Raw genomic sequence first — 22,909 nt, forward strand, 5'->3', positions numbered from 1 at the left:
GTGGCCATTACAGAGACGTGGATAGAACAGGGGCAGGAATGGTTGTTGGAGGTTCCGGGGTTTAGATGTTTCAGTAAGATTAGGAAAGGTGGTAAAATAGGTGGCGGAGTAGCATTGTTAATCAAGGATAGTAAAATGGCTGCAGAAAGGCACTTTGAGGAGGATCTGTCTACTGAGGTAGTGTGGGCTAAAGTTAGAAATAGAAAAGGAGCGGTCACTTTGTTAGGAGTTTTCTATAGGCCCCAAATAGTAACAGAAATGTGGAGGAAAAGATTGCAATGCAGATTTTGGATCGGTGCAGTAGTCACAGGGTAGTTGTCATAGGTGACTTTAACTTTCCAAATATTGAATGGAATCACTTTAATTTGAATAGTTTGGATGGAGCTGTTTTTATCCAGTGTGTGCAGGAGGGTTTCCTCACACAATATGTGGATAGACCGACAAGAGGCAGGGCCACATTGGATTTGGTACTGGGTAATGAACCGGGCTAAGTGTTAGATTTGGTTGAGGGAGAGGACTTTGGAGATAGTGACCACAATTTGGTGATTTTCACTAGAGCACTGGAGAGGGATAAGAACATATGGCAGGGCAAGGTTTATAACTGGGGGAAGGGTAATTGCGATGTGATTAGGCAAGAATTGGGGAGCATAAGATGGAAACAGGAACTGTCAGGGATAGGCACAATTGAGATGTGGAGCTTGTTCAAGGAGCAAATACTGCGTCTCCTTGATATGTATGTCCCTGTCACGCAGGGAGGAAATGGTCAAGTGAGGAAACCATGGTTTACAAAAGAGGTTGAATGTCTTGTCAAGAGGAAGAAGTAAGGATGAGACAACAAGGTTCAGTTAGGGCACTTAAGGGATACAAGATAGCTAGGAAGGAGCTCAAGAAAGGTCTCAGGAGAGCTAGGAGGGGGCATGAGAAGTCCTTGGCGGGTAGGATCAAGGAAAACCCCAAGGCTTTTTACACTTATGTGAGGAATAAAAGAATGACCAAGGTGAAGATAGGGCGGGTAAAGGATAGTGGTGGGAACATGTGCATGGAGTCTGAAGATATAGGAGAGGGCCCTAAATGAATACTTTTCTTCAGTGTTCACAAAGGAGAGGGGCCATGTTGGTGAGGAGGATAGTGCGATATAGGCTGGAGGAGGTAAACATTCGGAAGGAAGATGTGTTAGAAATTTTGAGAAGCCTGAGGATAGATAAGGCCCCTGGGCCTGATGGGATATATCCCAGGATTCTTTGGGAGGCGAGGGATGAGATTTCAGAGCCTTTGGCTTTGATCTTTCTGTCCTCACTGCCTCCAGGAATGTGCCAGAAGACTGGAGAGAGGCGAATGTTGTCCCCTTGTTCAAGAAAGGGAATAGGTAGAACCCTGGGAATTATAGGCCGGTTAGTCTCACTTTGGTCATCGGTAAATTATTGGAAAGGGTCCTGAGGAATAGGATTTATGATCCTTTAGAAAGATTCAGCTTAATCCAGGATAGTCAGCACGGATTTGTGAGGGGTAAGTCTTGCCTCACAAGTTTGATTGTATTCTTTGAGGAGGTAACTAAGTACATAGATGAAGGTAGAGCAGTTGATGTCGTATACATGGATTTTAGTAAGGCGTTTGATAAGGCGCCCCATGATCGGCGCAAAGTAAGGAGGCATGGCATAGAGGGAAATTTGGCTGATTGGATCAGTAACTGGCTATCACATAGAAGACAGAGGGTGGTGGTAGATGGTAAATTTTCATCCTGGAAACCAGTCACCAGCGGCGTACCACATGAATCAGTAATGGGTCCTCTGCTATTTGTGATTTTTATCAATGACTTAGATGATGGAGTTGAAGGTTTGGTTAGTAAATTTGCTGATGACACCAAGATTGGAGGAGTAGTGGATAATGCGGAGGGCTGTTGTAGGCTGCAAAGAGACATTGATAGGATGCAGAACTGGGCTGAAAAGTGGCAGATGGAATTTAACCCTGATAAGTGAGAGGTGATTCATTTTGGTAGGACAAATTTGAATGAGGATTACAGGGTTAACGGTCGGGCTCTGAAGAATGTGGAGGAGCAGAGAGATCTTGGGAGTTCCATGTCCACAGATCTCTGAAAGTTGCCACCCAAGTGGATACAGCCTTGAAGAAAGCCTATAGTGTGTTAGCATTTATTAACAGGGGGATTGAGTTTAAGAGCCGTGAGGTTATGCTGCAAATGTACAAGACCTTGGTTAGACCACATTTGGAGTATTGTGTGCAGTTCTGGTCACCTCATTATAGGAAGGATGTGGAAGCATTGGAAAGGGTGCAAAGGAGATTTACAAGGATGCTGCCTGGATTGGTGGGTGGGTCTTATGAGGAAGGTTGAGGGAGCTAAGGCTTTCTCATTGGGGTGAAAGAGGATGAGAGGTGACTTAATTGAGGTGTATAAGATGATGAGAGGGATAGATAGAGTGGACGTTCAGCGACTTTTTTCTCAGGTGGATGTAGCAGTTACAAGGGGGCATAACTATAAGGTTCATGGTGGAAGATATAGGAGGGATGTCAGAGGTAGGTTCTTTACTCAGAGTGGTTGGGGCGTGGAACGCACTCCCAGCTATGGTAGTGGAGTCGGACACTTTAGGAACTTTCAAGCGGTTATTGGATAGGGATATGGTGTGCACTAGAATGATTGGGAGGAGGTTGATTGGATCTTAGTTTCAGACTAGTTTGGCACAACATCATGGGCCGATGGGCCTGAACTGTGCTGTACAGTTCTATGTTCACATAAAGCTCATACTTACCCTGAATGTTAAGGCATAGTTAAATTATTTTATCTTTCTGAATTTGTATAATAGTTTGTTTGTTCAAAACCTGTGGAATCTTGTGGCTTTATTCACTTAGTAAGGATCTTGAATCACAGACCTTGCCTACTTTAAACAAAACACGATTGTTACTTAACCGGATCACCTCCCCTTCCACCCCTACGTCCTGGGATCTGGCCAAGGATCATAACAATAAAAGCTATTTGAAATAGAAAAGGATGGAGATAATTGATAAACTAATCAAACTTACAATAATAAAAGCTCTGGCCCAGGCACCTTGCATTCACATTAGAAGAAACTGGAGAGTAGATAGCATAGGCACTTAAATGCACATAATTTTACGTATGTCTTTATATACAAGTATAAATGCATACATAAAATATAAATACAAATAAATATAATATACACACACACACACACAGAAAAGGAGACCGTGCCAGAGGATTAAAATGATTTATAGATTTTAAAAGGGAGATGGAACAAGTTAGCTTAACCTCAATGATGGGAAAGATAATGGAATATTTATTCAAAAGAAACAGAAAAACATCTTGAAGCCAAAAATGGAGCAGTCAGCATGGATTTCAAAAAGGAATAGCGTGCTCGACCACCTTTACTGGATTCCTTGAAGAAATAACAGAAAGAGCAGGCATGGGTAATGCAGATGGTATATATTTGGATTGTCAAAAGGTTTCAATCGAATACCATATAGTTGGCTCATTACTAAAACCAGAACATGTGGAGTCAGGGGACAAATGGCAGATTGGACAGAAAGAGGAATGGGCAGTTACTTAGGTTGGCAAGAAGGTGGGAAGCTGTGCTTCGCAACCATCAGTTTGGGATCGTTGTTCACTATTTGCACAAACAAACTGGACTCGGTATTGGAAGAACAACTTCAAAATTTGTGGATGACACCTGATTGTGTAAATACCGAGAAAGACCATGGCAAAAAAATATTAATAAACTTTCATAATGCACATGCAATCAGAATTTTTCTTTTTAATATGCCACGTGCAAGGTCGCAAGAATAAGCAGGTTGCGTAAAATAGGAGTCAATGTGGTATAGGAGTAAAAGAATTTAGTGGTACAGATACACAAATCTCAAAATATGAAAATGACATAGGTTAATAAAGTCATTAAAAACACGTACAGTAAAGCACTTCCAGGGTTCACGTCCAGAGAGATAGATTTGAAACAAAGCGATGCGAAATGAAAACTAGGGTACAGTGCACTCAGCACTGTGTACAGTTCAAGTCTCTATATAAAAAGGATATAAAGCCACTAGAGAGATGATGCAAATTAGAGTTGCAAAGAAGATATCAGAATGATATCAAAAAAGATTGACCACGTTGAGGTTCCTTTTTATAAAGGAATTGCTGAAGGAGTGACCTGTTAGAGATGAGATCATCTCTCATTTGAGGGAGAAACAAATAGATTTTGCTGATTGGATTAGATGAAAAGGAGTGGGATGAGGACTGTGTAAAGCATAAACACTGGCAGAACTCTGCTGGGCCAAATGCCCTGTTTCTGTGATTTTGATGTAATTATATGCAGTTATCTTTGTAAATTCTCTTCCAAACTGTGCACAGCACTTTTAATTAGTTGAATGCATCATCCTTCTTATGAACTAATAAGCATGAAAATAAATTATTTTCACGTGGGCGAGTTTTCATCTGTTCCACATGTTTCAATGAGATCCTCTCTCATTTTAAATTCTAAGCACCAATTACCCAAATCTTCCAATTGGAATTCTGAGTCTGATGTGGATACGTTTAAAAGTCTCCGACTTCCAATACAACAGCTGAAACACCTACTCGCAGGAATCCATGCAGAGAACAAGGAAGAGAATCAGGGCAGAAGCCACACACTCTTTTTACATTACAGATTGCCGTAAGATTAATTTAAATTTCCATGATGTGGAGATGCCGGCGTTGGACTGGGGTGAGCACAGGAAGAAGTCTGACAACACCAGGTTAAAATCCAACATGTTTGTTTAAAACACTAGCTTTCGGAGCACTGCTCCTTCGAATGTGGGGCATTAACAGGTGATTAATGCCTGCATTCTAAGCATTGTCTGGCATCTTTGAATTCGTCTATATATATGTTTCTGGAACATACTTCTTCATTCACCTGAGGAAGGAGCAGTGCTCCGAAAGCTAGTGTTTGAAACAAACATGTTGGACTTTAAATTTCCAGACTGAATGTGAATGAATGGGTGAGTGGGTGAATGGGTAAGTGATGAATGAGTGAATGGGTGAGTAGAGGATGGGAAGATGGGCAAGGCAAGTGAAGTGGTAGGATGGCAGGTGGGGTGGGCGGTAAGATGGCTAGAATGGGCAAGGTCAGCAGCGAGGCAGATGGCTAAGGTGGCAGGTGGGTCAGGGTGGGGTTGTCGGCTCAGAGGAGTAAGTTGAGTTGGGGGCCATAAGATTGGGTCGCAGGAGGGTGGCGAAGTGGTGGCAGTCAGCTGATGAGGGTAGTCAGTGTTAATGATTAGGAGGTCATTTGTATATTTATCCAGGAGTTAGACGAAGATGATTTTTTTTTCTGTCTAACATTTCATGGTTAACTATTCAGCTAAGTCACATGTAACAGTCCAAAGTCACCAACAATCAACTCAAGAGTCAGAAGGCAGCGAAGTGGCTCAGTGGCTAGCACTGCTGCATCATGTCACCGAGGTCCCAGGTTCGATCTCGGCCCTGGGTCACTGTCAGTGTGGAGTTTGCACATTCTTCCTGTGCTTGCGTGGGTTTCACCCCCACAACCCAAAGATGTGCAGGGTTGGTGGATTGGCCACACTAAATTGCCCCTTAATTGGAAAAAAATGAACTGGGTACTCTAAATTTATAAAAAATATTAAAAAAAACCTCAGTCAGATACTTCTGCAGAGGATCCCAGGGAGGAGGATTGCCCATTGGTAGTTGCAACTTCCTGGGCAATTCCCACAGAGTCAGTACTTCCGTAGGGTCGGCCCAATTTCTTCACACAAGACAATCCCCTCATTCTAGGAACCAGTCTATTGAAACTTTGCTCTAGTCCCTCCAGGGCAAGTATGTCTTTCCATATGTCAGGAGGATAAAGGAGGATACACTCCATGTATGAATTCACCAAGGACGTGGAGAATTCTAGTAATACTTCTTTACTTTTTAGCTTCAATTCCTTGTAACAGTAGCTAACAGACTAAGGGCTCTCCTGTTGTTTAATATACCTGCATGCCAACTTTCCTGTGGTTCAAGTACTTTGCTTGCAAGCACCCAACTTCCAAAGCTGAGCAAAGTAAAAAGTATTTTTTCCCCTTACCTGATGAGCACAAAAAAAATCAAAGAAAACACTACAAATCATACTCACCGAGTTGTCAAAAGTAAACCATTTAATGGCAAACTAATTGTTTTTAACCAAACAAACCACATCACAATGAACAAATTAGAAAGACATGCTGAAAATTATGATTAATCAACAAGGTTTTTGTTTATTGATATCCTACCTTTATCCTGTTCCAATGGCTGCTGGGAGAAAATGCTGTCAAGTACAGAGCTCTTCCATACCCTACCCTCCTGGGCAAGTACAGCCAGCATTTGAAGTTCTGGGTTCCCATATTCTGATAGGACTTTATGTGCCGCCTGCACAAACAATTGATAACATTTAACTTCATTATGCACAAGGTCACGTTGATATAAAAGAAGCCATTGAGTAAATGTAAATTAACTGGATTTTCAGGGCTGAAGAAATGTGTACAAAGGAGAAACCATATATCCTTAAAGGTGGCAGAGCAAATTTTAAAAAGGTGATTTAAAAAGCACATGGGTTACTTGGATTTCATACAGAGGAATAGAACACAAAAGCAAAAAGATCATCCTACAACATTATAATTCATTGGTTAGGCCTCATCTGGGATACTGGGGACCATTCCAGGCACCACAAAATGTAAAAGCAAGGTACAAAGGAGGTTCACCAGGATGTTGCTAATGATAAATGACTTTAGTAATGAGATGTTGGAAAAGTTAGGACAGTTTTCCTTGGAACAGAGAAGGTTAAGAGGAAACCCAATGAAAATTTTCAACATGGAGAGGTTTTGATAGAGTAAAGACACCATGTTGCATGCCATTGACTGCAATCAAACTCATACCTTTCTGAGCTGAAGCTTCAGATACTCTGTCCTGGCTGCAGGATGCAGCCATCAGTGAAGGGAACCAGGGGAGTTAGTATTCAAGGCAGCACGGTAGCACAGTGGTTAGCACAGTTGCTCCACAGCTCCAGGGTCCCAGGTTCGATTCCAGACGTGGGTCACTGTCTGTGCAGAGTCTGCACGTTCTCCCAGTGTCTGCGTGGGTTTCCTCTGGGTGCTCCGGTTTCCTCCCATAGTCCAAAGATGTGGTCAGGTGGATTGGCCATGATAAATAGCCCTTAGTGTCCCCAAACATGTTAGGTGGGGTTCCAGGGAATGGTTGGAAGTGTGGGCTTAAATGGGGTGCTCTTTCCAAGAGCCGGTGCACACTCGATGGGCCGAATAGCCTCCTTCTGCACTGTAAATTCTGTGATTCTATTCCGGTGCAGAAGTACCAAGGCCCCGACCCCACTTTGAAGTCAGCAGAGGAAGTAATATCCCATAAAGCTCCAGCAGACCGGCAGTGCTATGGAGTTCTTAAAGCATTTTAAAAACAATTTTAATGTTTCAAGCTTTTTATTTGCTTTTATAAGTTTATATAACCTCTAATTTAACTAAGCATACATGGAAAACTCTTGACAACAATGGAAAAAGTATTTATAACAAAATAAATGGTAGGGTGCATTAGGTAACTGACAACATCGATTATTTTATTATTAATCCACAATGGATTAGAAGTGTATGCAGCTGTTCCCAAATGCATTATGGCTGAGTGCATTGATATTTCCATAAACAGAAGTAATTTGTAGTGGACAAGAGTTGTTGGGGGGGGGGGGGGGGGTAAAAGGCTGCATGGAGCGTGGAAGAGCAGAGTGTCATCAGCAAATTACTTTTAAATACATTTTGAGGCCTTCCTGATATATTTGCTGTTCGTCACTTTCAACCTGGACCTCATGTCAAATCTGTATCCTAGAGTAAAGTTTTAGGCAGGTTCAGGGCATATAGTCCGAATGTACAAAGACGGATCAGTGTATGTCGCTATGAAGGCCAAATATAATTTGCTCTTTCATCCCCTGCTGCACCTCGCAAGGTGCAAAAACTCCATTAAATCCCCCAGCCACGCCAAAGCCGTCGGCGGCGTTAATAGCCTCGAACCCAACAGGATCCACCCCCACATCACCAATGTGGCAGGCAAGGATATCAGCAGTTCCGGCACATCTGAAACTCCAAATACAGCCGCCAAAGGACAGGGCTCCAGCTCAATATTTAGGATCGCTGACATAGTGCTAAATAAGAATCTCCAAAACTCCCAGCTTGGTGTTTGTAGTGTGTGGGCCCTCTCAAACAGCGCTGTCATGTCCAACCCCTCAAAAAACTGACTCATCCTAGCCTTAGTGAGGTGCACTCGAAACACTACCTTTAGCTGGATCAGGCCGTCCCACATGATGACGTGGCATTCACCCTCTGCAGCACCACACTCCATACCGCCTCCAATATTGGCCCTAATTCGCCCACCCATTGACACCTTCCACCGAACTCAATTCTTGCCCTACAGTCCGTTCATACAAGCCAGACAGGCTGCCCTCCTCTGACCCCAAACAGGAGACAATTCTCTCCAATAAAGGATAATGGTGGCACCACCAGGAACTCCTAGAAAATTCTCCTAACACTGCTCCATGCCTGGAGGTACCTAAACATGTCCGAGCCAGACAGCCCAGATTTCTCCTTCAATTCCTCCAGGCAGGCAAACTGCCCTTCCAGGAATAAATCATTCCCCCTGTTAAGTTAATTTAAAAAAAAACTGTTTTAAAGTATTGTTTAATGTGTAAAGCCATTTTTGTGTTCAAGTGTAATTCTATTTCCCCCCCCCCCCTTATTTCTCAACTATGTAATTTATTTACAAGAAAATCATCACAACTATTTGGGGACATCATTTCCGGATTTCAGAATATGCTGACCATGTATGGTTGGCAGTTGGGCCTTGGAGCTAAATCATGAGTATGTAAAACAAGTAACCCCTGTTGCCCAGTAACCACCCTCGGGGGTTGATGCAATGGCTAAATGACCGAGGAGACTGGCGCAATGTGAAAACAAAACCAAGGCCAGGATTGTGGGCATTCAGCATCATGATTTTCTAAGGATAGTCACAAACCAAACACACATTCAGCAAATGATAACATTTGTGATTGCAGCACATCTTAGCATTTAAGTAGTTTCTGCAAAACCACCGATAAACAGTTTTAAAAACTCATTCTTGGGGAACGTAGGTGTCACTGTGTAGGCCAGACATCATTTATTGCTCATCCCGTTACCCCGGAGGTGGTGGTCATGAGCTGCTTTCTTTAACTGCTGCAATCCACGTAGTGTAGGTACACCCACAGTGCCGTTAAGGAGCAGCACGGTAGCATTGTGGATAGCACAATCGCTTCACAGCTCCAGGGTCCCAGGTTCGATTCCGGCTTGGGTCACTGTCTGTGCGGAGTCTGCACATCCTCCCCGTGTGTGCGTGGGTTTCCTCCGTGTGCTCCGGTTTCCTCCCACAGTCCAAAGATGGGTAAGTTAGGTGGATTGACCATGATAAATTGCCCTTAGTGTCCAAAATTGCCCTTAGTGTTGGGTGGGGTTGCTGGTTTATGGGGATAGGGTGGAGGTGTTAACCTTGGGTAGGGTGCTCTTTCCGGGAGCCAGTGCAGACTCAATGGGCCGAATGGCCTCCTTCTGCACTGTAAATTCTATTAAAAAAAAGGAGGAAGTTCAAGGATAACGACCCAGCAACATTGAAGGAATGGCAATGTATTTCCGAGTCAGGTGGTGAGCGTCTGGGGGGAAAGAACAGAACTTCCAGGTGGTGGTTTTCCCATGCATTCATTCCCCTGGTTCTTCCAGATGGTGGCGATGATATCACGTGGGGTGAATGGAATTGGCTGAAGGCTGACGTGTTGCGGGGACATCTGGAGGAGGCAGAGATGGATCATCCATTCAGCACTTCTGGCTGAAGAGTGTTGCAAATGCTTCAGCCTCACCTATTGCACTGATGTACTGGGCTCCTCCATCATCAAGGATGATATTTGTGGAGCCTCCTCCTCCAGTGAGTTGTTTAATTGTCCACCATAATTCTTGACTGGTGTGGCAGGACTGCAGAGCTTAGATCTGATCTGTTTAGTGTGGAATCGCTCAGCTTGGTCTATCACTATGCATCTAGCCCTTTGTTGCATCTTCCCCAGGTTGACACCTCATTTTTGGTGCTTGGCGTTACACAAGACATGCCTTTCCACACTCGCCATTCAATCAGGGTTGATCCCCTGGCTTGGTGGTAATGATAAGAGTGAGGGATATGCATGAGGTTACAGATTGTGGTAGAGTACAATTCTACTGCTGCTGGTAATGGCCCACAGTGCCAAATGGTTACCCAATCAAGTTGCTAGACTGTTCGAGATCTATCCCATTTAGCATGGTAGTTGTGCCACACAACACAGCGGAGGGTATCCTCAACGTGAAGACAGACTTCATTTCCACAGGCCTGTGCGGTGATCCTCCTATTGATACGGCCATGGTCAGATGCATATGTGGCACGCAGTTAGTGAGCATGCGGTCACGTATATTTCTCCCGCTTGTTGGTGCGTGTGGCAAACAGCAGGTGTGCTTGCCTGATGCCATGAGACTTCAAGGGATCGAGAGACGATGTTTAGGACTCCCAGGGCAACGGCCTTCAGACTGTATACCATTGTGCCGCCACTTCTGCCGAAGGGACAGGACATGACCAGGACTGATGGTCTGTCTGAGATATTATCTGTTATAGTATGATTCATGAGTATGACTAGATCAGTCTGTTGCTCAGCTATTCTGTGAGACAGCTCACCCAATTTTGATACTAGCTCCCAGATGTTAGCGAGGATGTTGCAGGATCAACAAGGCAGAGTTTGTTTTTATCATTTCCGGTGCCTTGGTCAATGCTGGGTGGTCGTTCCGGTTCCATTCCTTTCAGCCTTTCTAATGGTCTGATACAACGGAGTGGTTTCCTAGGCCATTTCAGAGGGCATTGAAGATTGCGGAGTTGGGAGATTTCCTTCTTGAAAGGACATTAATGAAACAGACCCGTTTTTTTACAACAATTGACACTGGTTTCACGGTCGTCATTAGGCCTTTAATTACAGATTTATGTTTAATTATAATTCCAGCATCTGCCAAATAAGATTTGAATCTGGGTTTCCCAGAGCAATAACCCAGGTCTCTGGATTACTAATCCAGTGGCAATACATTGCCGATGGCACATTGCACCTTGCAGAAGCCATGATGCTGAATTAGTCACTGATACCCTCTAGCTGTTTCCCTAGGCACCATGAACTCAGCTTCACAAAAAAGTCAACACCTCATCAGCAATGAACGGTGCTGGAAATGTTACAGATGTCACTTGCTCCAGCCTGGGAAGATCCAACATGAAGAAATTCAGGACCACACTCAACATTTACTGGTAGAACCATTCAGCTACAATGCACATACTGCCCCTGGTTTAGAGCGAGGCAAGCAAAAATGCTTCCTGAAGTCCACAGATAGATAAGAGTCCTTCATCACCACTTCCTATTGTCCGATTCTTCCTGCCTCTTCTTTATCTACCTTTCATACTGCAACCAGAGATATTGCAACTGGGAGCAAGCGATCTGATGAAAACACAGTCACAAACAAGATCTTATCCACATGCAGTGCCACTTACTACAAACTTCAACTAACACTTCCAACCATCAAATACTTCCATAAATTCAAGAGCCAGCAGAGGTTAAAAGCTTGTAGGTTAGCTGTTGAGTAATGAGCCCAGCAAAAAGTGCTCGTGGGAGGTGTGGGGAGGTCCTTCTGCCGTTGAATACATGTTCAGCTGTGCACTTTTAAGAAGTGTTATCTGCAGCGTCAAAATTCTTATGGCGCAGGAGGCCATTTGGCCCATAGTATCCGCACTGGCTCGCTATGAGGATCATGACTTTGTGCCATTCCTATGTCCATGCCCATTGCTTCTACTCAAATAATCATCCAATGCTCTCTTGAAAGCCTTGATTGAGCATATCTTCACCACATTTCCAGGTACTGTATTCCAGACCTGAACCACTTGTGCAAAAAAAAAATGTTCTCACATATTTGCTTCATATGCAAATCATTAAACCTGTGCCCTTTCGTTCTTGATCCTTTTTTTGAGTGAGAACAGTTTCCTCCCATCTACTCTGTCCAGCCTCCTTATGATTTTGAGCATCTCTATTAAATCTAGTCACGATCACTTTCTCTCCAAGGATAACAGTCCCAAACGCTCTAATCTATCCTCATAACTGACATTTCTCATGCTTGCAATCAGTCTTGTAAATCTCTTCTGCACTCACATCCTTCCAATAGTGTGGTGCCCAAAACTGTACACCAGTCAGTTTAAAACTCAGGATCACGACCCGCATGCGAGTCACGGGCAGGTGTCGGGAGGGTCACAGAGCCATGGGTTGAGGCATTCCCGATCACGGTAGTGTCCAACGGCCGCGATCAGCTTTCCAAATGCCGGCCATGACCGGCTTACAGAATGCCATGTAATAATAATAATAGTAATAATAATAACTTATTATCACAAGTAGGCTTCAATGAAGTTACTGTGAAAGCCCCTCGTCACCACATTCCGGCACCTGTTCGGGGAGGCCAGTACAGGAATTGAACCCACGCTGCTGGCATTGTTCTGCATTGCAAGTCAGCTGTTTAACCCACTGTGCTAAACCAGCCCCTGTAAACACACTGAGCGTGCAGCTAGTGCGGCAGACAACCCCCTCCTGACATCAGCGATTTAAAAAAAAATCATAAGTCTTCTCAACAGAAGGGATGGCAGAGGGGTCACGTGCCCTGTACATGGATGTCATGTGTTTTGGGAGCGAGAAAGAGTCCTCCGTTTTGAGCTGCCAGCAAGCAAGCAACAGCACTGAAGAATTGAAAATGGATTACTTCATAATAAGGAAGCGAGCACCAGAGACACAAACAGGCCAGGATCTCACAAGTAAATCTGACAGACAGAGCTGCTCAGGAGAATCCACAGCAGGATGAAGCAATGGTGGTATGAGCTGCTCAGGAGAATCCACAGCAGGACAAAGCATTGCTGTTGTAAGCTCCAGGGCCTCTGGTGAACAGCCATTAAGAAGCTGAAATCAGAATCAAAGCAGTATAAAGATGATTTTTTGAAGTATGGCTTTATCAATTGCGCCAATGAAAATCAACGAAAAGCCCATCAGTGTTATATGCAAGGAATTACTGGCAAATGAAAGTATAAAAGCCTCAAAACTTCAAAGCCATTTGAACACTAAGCGTGGCGAGTTAGAGGACAAATCCCTTGATTTTTTTCAAAGGATACACAAGAACTTAAATCGTCAGCTGAAGTCCTTAGCAGAAATGTAACATCGAATAACAAAGCAAGTGAAATCATGAGGAGCTGTTGCATTAAAGGTGAGAAACAATGGTGGGTCGCGAAGGTCGGCTGGCGTGTGTCGTGAAGATCAGCAGGTTATTAAAGATGGGTCTCGGGGGGGGGGGGGGGGGGTTTGAAAAACATTGCTGTACATAATACTCCAGCTCCACTCTAACTAGTGTCTTGTACAAGTTCAGCATAACCCCATTGCTCTTGTATTCTATGCGCCTATTATCAAAAATGGTAGCGCTGGCTTCAAATCAGCATTACATACTATTGACTTCATAATCTGCCTATTCTGCAAACTTCTGGTGCGAGTTGTGTCAAAAGTATTCATGTATATGGCAGCACAGTAGTTAGCACTGCTGCCTCACAGCTTATCAGGGACTCGGATTTAAATCTGACCTCAGGTGACCATTTGTGTGGGGTTTGCACATTCTGCTCGTGTGCGTGTGGGTTTCCTCCCACAGTCCAAAGGTGTGCAGGTTAGGTTGATTGGCCATGACAAAATTGTCCCTTAGTGTGCAGGTTAGGTGGGGTTACAGGGATAGGGCAAGGGAGCGAGCCTAGGTAAGCTGCTCTTTTAGAGGGCCGGTGTAGACTCGACGGGCTGAATGGCCTCCTTCTGCACCATAGGAATTCTATGATTCTATACATGATGGCACAGTGGCTAGCACTGCTGTTTCACAGTACCAGGAACCCGGGTTCAATTCCGGCCTTGGGTGACTGTCTGCGTGGAGTTTGCACATTCTTCCCATGTCTGCGAGGGTTTCCTCCGGGTGCTCCGGTTTCCTTCCGCAGTCCAAAGATGTGCAGGTTAGGTGGGATGGTCATGCTAAATTGCCCCTTAATGTCACAAAGATCTGTTAGGTGGGGTTATGGGGATAGGGTGGACGCGTAGGGACTTATTCCAGAGGGTCAGTGCAGACTCGATGGGCCGAATTGCCTCCTTCTGCACTGTATGCATTCTATTCTATCTCTACCACAATTTTGGTTCCAAAACATCACCTGTCATGTCAGAGAGAAACATTCAAATGGAGGAAGAGTAAAAAAAAGTTTCAATATTTACACAGATAAGTTGGAGGTGGGAGGGTCAATACAGAGTGTCAGAAATCTTGATCTAATTCAACATGTCTACCATTCGCTTTTTAAACTGAGCCAGCTCATTAATTACTGAACATGGAAGTAAAATGTTAATGTGCGGTAAAAAGCATGAGGAAGACTTGGATTACTCAGTCTCAAGTTCCATATTTAAGGGATCAATCCAAACATGCTTCTTGGAAAAATTGAAGAGTTGGAATGAGAAGTTTCACAACTGATTTGAGACAGGCAAAGGTTGTGCTATATTTAACTAACTCCTCCCGAGTGCCAGTCTTTCCCAGCAATGGAAGAAAATGTTGCTGGTGAAATCAATAAGGCATGGCTGTGGGTGTTCCAGGAGAGCAGCAAGAGTGCTTTTCCATGTTATTGAATTCAATGCAAAAGGTAAGATGAATCAGGTGCAGATTTACCTACATTCTATACAAAAGCAAATTACTGCAGATGCTGGAATCTGAAACGAAAGGGAAAATGCTGTAAAATCTCAGCAAGTCTGGCAGCATTTGTAGGGAGAGAAAAGAGCTAACATTTCGAGTCCGATGACTCTTTGTCAAGCTAACAGACAGAGTGGGAAATATTTATACTGTGGAGTGAGAATGAAAGATGAGTCATAGCCACAGAAGGAGAGAAACTGGGTGCTAATGGCCACAGATACCAAGGAGAAAGAGTGTTAATGTCAGTCCCCAGAGAGGACAAAAGATGTGAAAGGTCAAACAGCAGGGAACAGTTCATCCTCTGATGTTAGTTTCCCTGCTGTTTGATCTTTCACATTCTTTTGTCCTCTCTGAGGACTGCCATTAACACTCTTTCCCCATAGTATCTGTGGCCATTAGCACCCAGTTTCCCTGGGTTTCTGTGGCTATGACTCATCTTTCATTCTCACTCCAAAGTGTAAATATTTCCCACTTTCTCTGTCTGTTAGCTTTGACAAAGAGTCATTGGACTCGAAACGTTAGCTCTTTTCTCTCCCTAGATGCTGCCAGAATTGCTGAGATTTTCCAGCATTTTCCCTTTCGTTTACCTACATTCTGCTGTGTGCTTTATCCTACCCCACCCCTCCTCCACCTCACTCTTCCTTCTCAGACCTACTCCACCGCATCACACTTCAGCCAGTTGTCTTGCATATTCACCCGTCCTTCTCTTACGGTGCACTACCTCACCCCCATTTATTCATCTTGCTAATCACCTTTGTGGCCATCTAAAATGGCCACCTGCAAATATCGATGGAAAATTTAACCAAGCCTGAGCACAGACAAGCTGCAGCCTGCAAATATATAAAAGCTGCAGCTCAGATTTATGCAGAAACTAACATCGGAAAAATGCCATTAACAGGTCTTCCCGGGACAATGGGCTCCAGGTAGAAACTGACAACGAGTGGCAGACTCAGCAGAGACTGCTTTCCTTATTTGGGAAGGCATATGTGCTTCAGACACCAACAGCTATGGCCAGCCAGCTATCAAGGTATCAGCTCCCAATTGGTCAGGATCAATCAGGGTGATCGAAACATCGTTCCATTCTCACCTGGGACCGCCCAAAAGAGTGCGAAAGCTCCAGGGATAAAAGGTGCTGCCTAGCCCACCACTCGCGCTCTCGACTGCAGTCTTCCAGACTACAGCTTCAGCAGCCAACAATGGTGAATCCATTACCAGCCAAGAAGAGCGCCATCCACAGAGGGACCAGAACAGAGGACACAGATGACCAGCTACAAGAACTCCAGCACTGCCAGACTCCAGATAAGGCCATATCTACTCTGTACTTGCCAGTCACCTGGAAGTTAAGTTAAGGTCATTTTAGTGTATTGACTTATATTTCAATATGTATAAACGTGTGATTAATTAGCATTAACCTAGTGCGTGTATTAATAAACTATTGCATTGAACAGCTTGAGAGATCATTTGTCCGCTGTATACGGGTTAAACACACACTGTGGTTTAGAAGGTACACCTTCATCCATACGTAAATTCCTACCTTTCCCCAATAGTCACCCTCACCAAATTCACTCCCAACCTGTGTCTGAACAAATGGCACAGCCACTCATAAGTTAACTCCAGACGTGACTATTCCAACTCACTCCTGGATGGTTTCCCACATACTACCCTCCATAAACACAATGTTATCAAAAGTCTGCTACCCATGTCCTTACTTCTACCAAGTTTCATTCACCTATCATCCTGGTTTGTTGATCAACATTGGCATCTAGTCAGATAATGTTTTGATTTTTAAAAACCGCCTTGGTCTTGGCCCGTCCCATCTCTACAACCCAAAGTCCCTCAGATAACCGTACTCATTTAATTCTGGCCTCTTGAGCACCCTGAATTTTAATCACTCCATTATTGATGGCCATGCATTTCAATTGCCTCAGCTCCAATCTTTGGCATTCCTTCCTGACACCTCTCTGCCTCTACCTGGTTTTCCTCCTTCATGCCACTTTTAAAAATGGGCCTGTTTATTCAAGCTTTGGGTCATCTGATCTAATATTTACCTATATTTTATAATGTGCCTGTGAAGCATCATGGAACATTTTATGTTAAAGATGCTATAGAAATACATATAAAATATTGTTGGACAAGAAACACAGCAGGAAAACCAGAAAGAACCGCTACATATTTCTTAGCTCACAAGTGCAGAGTAGACATGGATTTAATTGGACATCTGGCATCTCTGGCTGTCGGAGATGGGAAGACAGCTCCCAGTTATCTCCATAATCAATGACCTTTGTCATATGTTCTGCAAGTCATGTTTTGATATCAATAGTAAAATATGATAACTCTCTTGATAACTTATTTAACTTGCAAGCATCTACTCGCTGACAGCTTTCAGACATGCAGAAGTCAGTGGAGAGCTCAGATGATAATTCCCGAAAGGAGCTGAATCCTGCTGAGGATGCAACTTCATAGCACTCATGCAGACCAGCAAGAGAGGCTGTTGCATTGACAACTTGTAAATTGCCTTGATGAGAGCAAGACGAAAAGCTTCAACAGCATCTGGACTTTTTTCAGATATAAAAAGGAATTTTGTGGTTATGAGTGGGGAAGCAGGGAAAAAATCTATGGGTTCTGATGGAAGCAAGAACATCTGAACCAAGAGCATGATTAGCCCCTTGAGCCTGCCCCACCATTTAATAAGATCTTGGTTGATCTGACAGCTGCCTCTACAGTATAATGGTTTGCCTATTCAATGCCATGATCACAAAAAGCCATTTGCACCAAATGCGGTTTGCACTTGACAATAAGAGAGAGAATGATCAAAAAAGCTGGTTCAACCAAGCGTAATCTCGAGAAACTGAACATTACATCTTAACGTTCACCTACATGCACCATGAACAAGATTATAAGAACATAAGAACTAGGAGCAGGAGTAGGCCATCTGGCCCCTCGAGCCTGCTCCGCCATTCAATTAGATCATGGCTGATCTTTTGTGGACTCAGCTCCACTTTCCGGCCCGAACACCATAACCCTTAATCCCTTTATTCTTCAAAAAACTATCTATCTTTACCTTAAAAACATGTAATGAAGGACCCTCAACTGCTTCACTGGGCAAGGAATTCCATAGATTCACAACCCTTTGGGTGAAGAAGTTCCTCCTAAACCTACTTCCCCTTATTTTGAGGCTATGTCCCCTAGTTCTGCTGTCACCCGCCAGTGGAAACAACCTGCCCGCATCTATCCTATCTATTCCCTTCATAATTTTAAATGTTTCTATAAGATCCCCCCTCATCCTTCTAAATTCCAACAAGTACAGTCCCAGTCTACTCAACCTCTCCTCATAATCCAATCCCTTCAGCTCTGGGATTAACCTAGTGAATCTCCTCTGCACACCCTCCAGCGCCAGTACGTCCTTTCTCAAGTAAGGAGACCAAAACTGAACACAATACTCCAGGTGTGGCCGCACTAACACCTTATTGGAGACTTATTCACATCAATGGCAAATCCAAGGTATGTTAACATTATTTATGCAATCTCAATATACAAGTTACCCAGGACAGGAAGAAAAGAGCCATATGGACTGCAGTGGCTCAAGATGATGGCTCACCACTACCTTCTCAGGGGAAATTAGGGATGAGTGCCAAATGCTAGCCTAGATAGTGATGCCCACATCTCAAAATAATTTTTAAAAAGGAGAGCTGAGTGAAGGCTTCAGGAAATATAATTTGTTTTATCTTTCATAAACACTCAATCATAACTGTTTGATGTCATTTTCTGTCAAATCAGAAAACACTCTGCTGACGGACTATTAAACAATCATGAACTATTTTGTTTGTTTTGTCTGCAAAGCTATGCTCGGCTTTCCGGTACTTATTTTGCAACCTTTTCAATTTTCATTACACCTATTTTATTGGTGTTTACAGCCAACTGTTATTGATAAAGATAAAATCAGAGTAGAATGAGAATACTTTGCAATAAAAGCCAAAAGCCAAAAGCAATATCACTGTAGGAACTGGAAACTGACTGGGTCTTCTATTGGTTCAACAGCTGTCAGGAGCGGAAGTGTAATTACGATCAACTCTTGAACAACCACCCACAATTAATCAACTAAAATAATCACATTGGTCTTAACGGATTTTCAAAAGCTTCCCATTTTCAAAAGCTTCCCATTTTTGCAACTGTATTGCCCTTTGGAGGAAGTGGTGTACATTGGTCATAACTCCCAATTTGTTTCTTGCCTCAAAACAAAATATCCAAACTAAAATCAAGTTATTATCTTCACTCCAATTTTCAAACAAAAGTCTCCTTTTTTCTCAGCACTCCAAAAGATGCTATTTTAAACTCTTGAAAACTGTACAAACTCTGCTGTCAGTTAGCACTGAACATCAGGTGTCCTGGCACGATGATACTTCTTGGCTGAGCTTCGAATTGTTGTCCTTCTGATGAGCAGTTCAATGAAGAATTATTTAGACTGTGGTATGACATTGGTGCAAGCCCAAAAAAATTAAATGCACCAGCCGGGTGTGTGCGCACTTGCAGTGTTTGGGGAAGTGAAACACTAACTCTAAAAGTGGGCAGAAATCCCGACTCATTTATTGTAAGAACTAAAGATGCCGGAAAAACTCAGGCTAGGCAGCAAATGTGAAGAGAGAAACGCAGTTAAGGTTTGTCGATGACCTTTCAGAAATAGGTAATTTTCGCATTTTCAGTAGTTTCTCCGGATTGGATCAAAATACCGTATATCCTTCTGCAAAGTCAAATTTGAGACCAAGGTTTTAAGTCAAAAGTTATGTGGTCCACTTTGGCACAGATAATGTTCGAGGGGCTGACATGCATACCTGATTTGAGTCCCAAGTGAAATCCAAATAAAGCCATCACAGTGGAATAAAGTAAAACCCCAAAACAGTAAAGACTTCACATTATCCAACATAAAACAATACAAACTATATACATTTCATCCAGTGCAATAAAAATAGATATCAAATTAATACTTCGCATTAAAATCCTTCAAAATCACTAATCATCTGAACCATAAAGTAATTTGTCTCAATCGCCTTAGATGTACAACATTGTATGGGTCTTCCTACTCGAGTGATGATTGGTAGTAAGATTAGCATCATTCGATAAATCATCCTCTATGTCGCTGAGTGCATTCGATGTTACTCCTTACAGAAATACATTTTTGATCATGTGAAAGTTAATTGCACGCATCTACAATGCATCAACACAATGCCATTAGTGAGGGTACTCACATATTTCTGTCCTTGCATGAATTTTCTTTTGTTTCCCTACATCCAACTGTTCAGAATCTTCCAGATACTGCCCTTGAGATTTATGTACACACACATCCAAGGGATAAATTAAGATCGCTGGGGATTACTGCCACAGAGTTGGTCGATCTTGCATCAGGTTTGAATATGTCCCAGACAAGCCAACTATTTTTGTTTGTATAATGTTCTTGGCCTCAAATTCGATACCCAGAGTATTTCTTGCAACCGCATTTATTCCTATGGAACAAACTATTCTGAAAATTCTGTTCAGGAAGAGCTTTGTGCTTGAATACCACCATTGGCTTTAATTTTGTGCCACCCAAGATGAAACCAACATGAACTGTCATCTTGTGGTGAGTGATCTTTACATGGACAGTTTTTCACCAATCTTCGTAATTGTCTTAATTGCTGGCATGTCAAATTTCATCACCGTCATGTCCATATGTGCGATTCAGACTAACCTTCTCTTGATGGCAGGTGAGCAAAGGGTGGAATTTGTTGATGTGTTGTGGCAGACAGTGTAATTTTCATTTTATGACAGAATACTAGGAATACTGTGGGGCAGCACAATGGTACAGTTTTCATCACTGCTGCCTCAGAGCGCCAAGGATCCGGGATCAATTTCCACCTTGGGTGACTGTGTGGAGTCAGCATGTTCTCCCAGTGTCTGCGTGGGTTTCCGCTGGGTTCTCAGTCCAAAATCTGCAGGGTAGGTGGATTGGCCATGGTAGGATTCCCCCTTAGTGTCCAAAGATGTGCAAGATGGGGTCATCTTTCGGAAGGTCGGTGCAGACTCGAGGGGCCAAGTGGTCTCCTTCTGCACCGCAAGGATTCGATCAAAACTAAATTTTGTCATTGCATGAATCATGTGCACCATCTGGCACGAGTTCGGAGTTCTGGAATACCATCTTTTTTTGCGTCTGAGGCGTTGAGTCTGGTGTCTCTGCAGGTGATAGGAAGTTATTTTTTGCTGATGCCTATTAATCCATTTTGCTACTTGTTTTTCCATTTGAAATTGAGCTGCGTGCTAGTTATTCTTTCTCGAAGTTATGATAGATCATGTGGTGCTGACTGGCTAGGAAATGCGCACAAGAATTGACAGATGGATAATCTAAAGGATTCCGCTTGTGCCTTTAAATTAATAAACCAGAGTAATTACCTGTATGTAATTAATCACAAGTTTGATTTCAGAAAAACCTTTGCATGAAGTGTATAGAAAATTACATCTTTTTAGACCAATCATCATGGGCTTTTACATGAGAATCTATGGTAAATTAAAATCACTAATTTAAAGTATCCATTATTTTAGCAATAGAGTTATATTCACAGGGTTCAGAAATCATCGAGCCTGCAAGAACTAGTAAATATAACCTTGAGGACAGCGTTACCTCAGAAATAATCAATGTTACTATAGTGACAGCAAAGCGTGGGATTAGCTGTACCCATTAGCTTTCACATCACTTCAGGTTCATGATTGTTCTCAAAGACCAAGCAGAATTTCCTCTGGATGTTCTCAGAAGCTTTTAAGACGCTTCTATATATGGAGAACTGAGATTACATGTTAAGCCTCAGCTGCTCTTGGGCTTTAAAAGGTATTAACATACATCATTTCACATTATTTGCCTTTCATTTTTATTTATTTACTTATTTTTAAAAATGATTTATGATGGCAACACACATCAAACACAACCGAAACCAAAAAGAGAACAAACAGGAAATCACATAACAAATAAATAACCAACACCCTGCCCCAACCCCACTGCCATTACCCTCCTTTTTTAACCCTGAAGCCCTCCCTCACAAAACACCTCCGGACCACCCCTCCACAGTCCCTCTCAATGCGAACTTGATGTTTTCCAACCTAAGGAATTCTGCGAGGTTGCTCACCCATACACCGCGGTTTCGGTGACCCTAATCCCTCCATTCCATCAGGACCCATCTCCGGGCTACCAGGGAGACGAAGGTCAAAACGTTGGTCTCTCTCGTCCCCCTGCACTCCCGGGTCTTCCAACACTCCAGAAAGTGCCACTTCTGGACTCAGGACCATCGTCACCCTCAACACCTCGGACATCTCGTTAACGAATCACCACGAAAATGCCTCCCTCTTCGTACAGGTCCAAAACATGTGGACATGGTTCGAGGCATCCCCCCGGTACCCACACCTATCCTCCACCCCCTCAAAAAAATCTGCTCATCCTAGCCATCATCACGTGCGCCTTGTGGACTATTTTCAATTGAATGAGGCTAAGCCTAGCGCCCAAAGATGCATTCACCCTCCTCAGAGACCTCTCCCATAACCCAGCCTCTCCGATCGGGGCGCCCACCGAGTCAGGAAAGGACAGAACAGGACAGTACCTCGCCGGCGAAAAAGGCAGAGGCGCCATCAATAATGCCTCTAAGCTAATGTCCTTACAAGAGGCTGCCTCCATCCGCCCCCATTACCCACTTCCAGACGATGGCTATATTTGCTGTCCAATAGTAGTTCATGAAATTTGGCAAGGCTGGGGCGGCATGTGGCACTGAGACTGCGGCGTTGAGGACCGGGGTTTGAAACCTGGCCCTGAGTCACTGTCCGAGTACAGTTTACACATTCTCCCCATGTCTGAGTGGGTTTCACCCCCACGACCAAACGATGTGCAGGTTAGGTGGATTAGCCACGCTAAATTGCCCCTTAATTGGGAACAAATAATAATTCGGTACTGCAAATTTAAAAATGAATTGACAAGGCAAGCGGGCGGGGGGCACACACAGACACACATACCCACCCCAGCAACACCTTCTTCACAAGTGGGGCTTTCCCCATCCACACAAAT

At 43.5% G+C, this 22,909-nt stretch overlaps 1 protein-coding gene across 1 annotated transcript in view; it reads right to left on the reverse strand.

The window, feature by feature from the left end:
- LOC119962633 (zinc finger protein 292-like) overlaps positions 1-22,909 on the reverse strand; it is a 263,804-nt gene that overhangs the window by 71,564 nt on the left and 169,331 nt on the right. Inside the window, exon 4 of the mRNA XM_038790532.1 lies at positions 6,265-6,400. Coding sequence (XP_038646460.1) covers positions 6,265-6,400 — 136 coding nt within the window. The remainder of the gene's footprint in view (positions 1-6,264; positions 6,401-22,909) is intronic.

This window comes from Scyliorhinus canicula, chromosome 1 (assembly GCF_902713615.1).
Source record: "Scyliorhinus canicula chromosome 1, sScyCan1.1, whole genome shotgun sequence".
In the NCBI taxonomy this organism is placed as follows: Eukaryota; Metazoa; Chordata; class Chondrichthyes; order Carcharhiniformes; family Scyliorhinidae; genus Scyliorhinus; species Scyliorhinus canicula.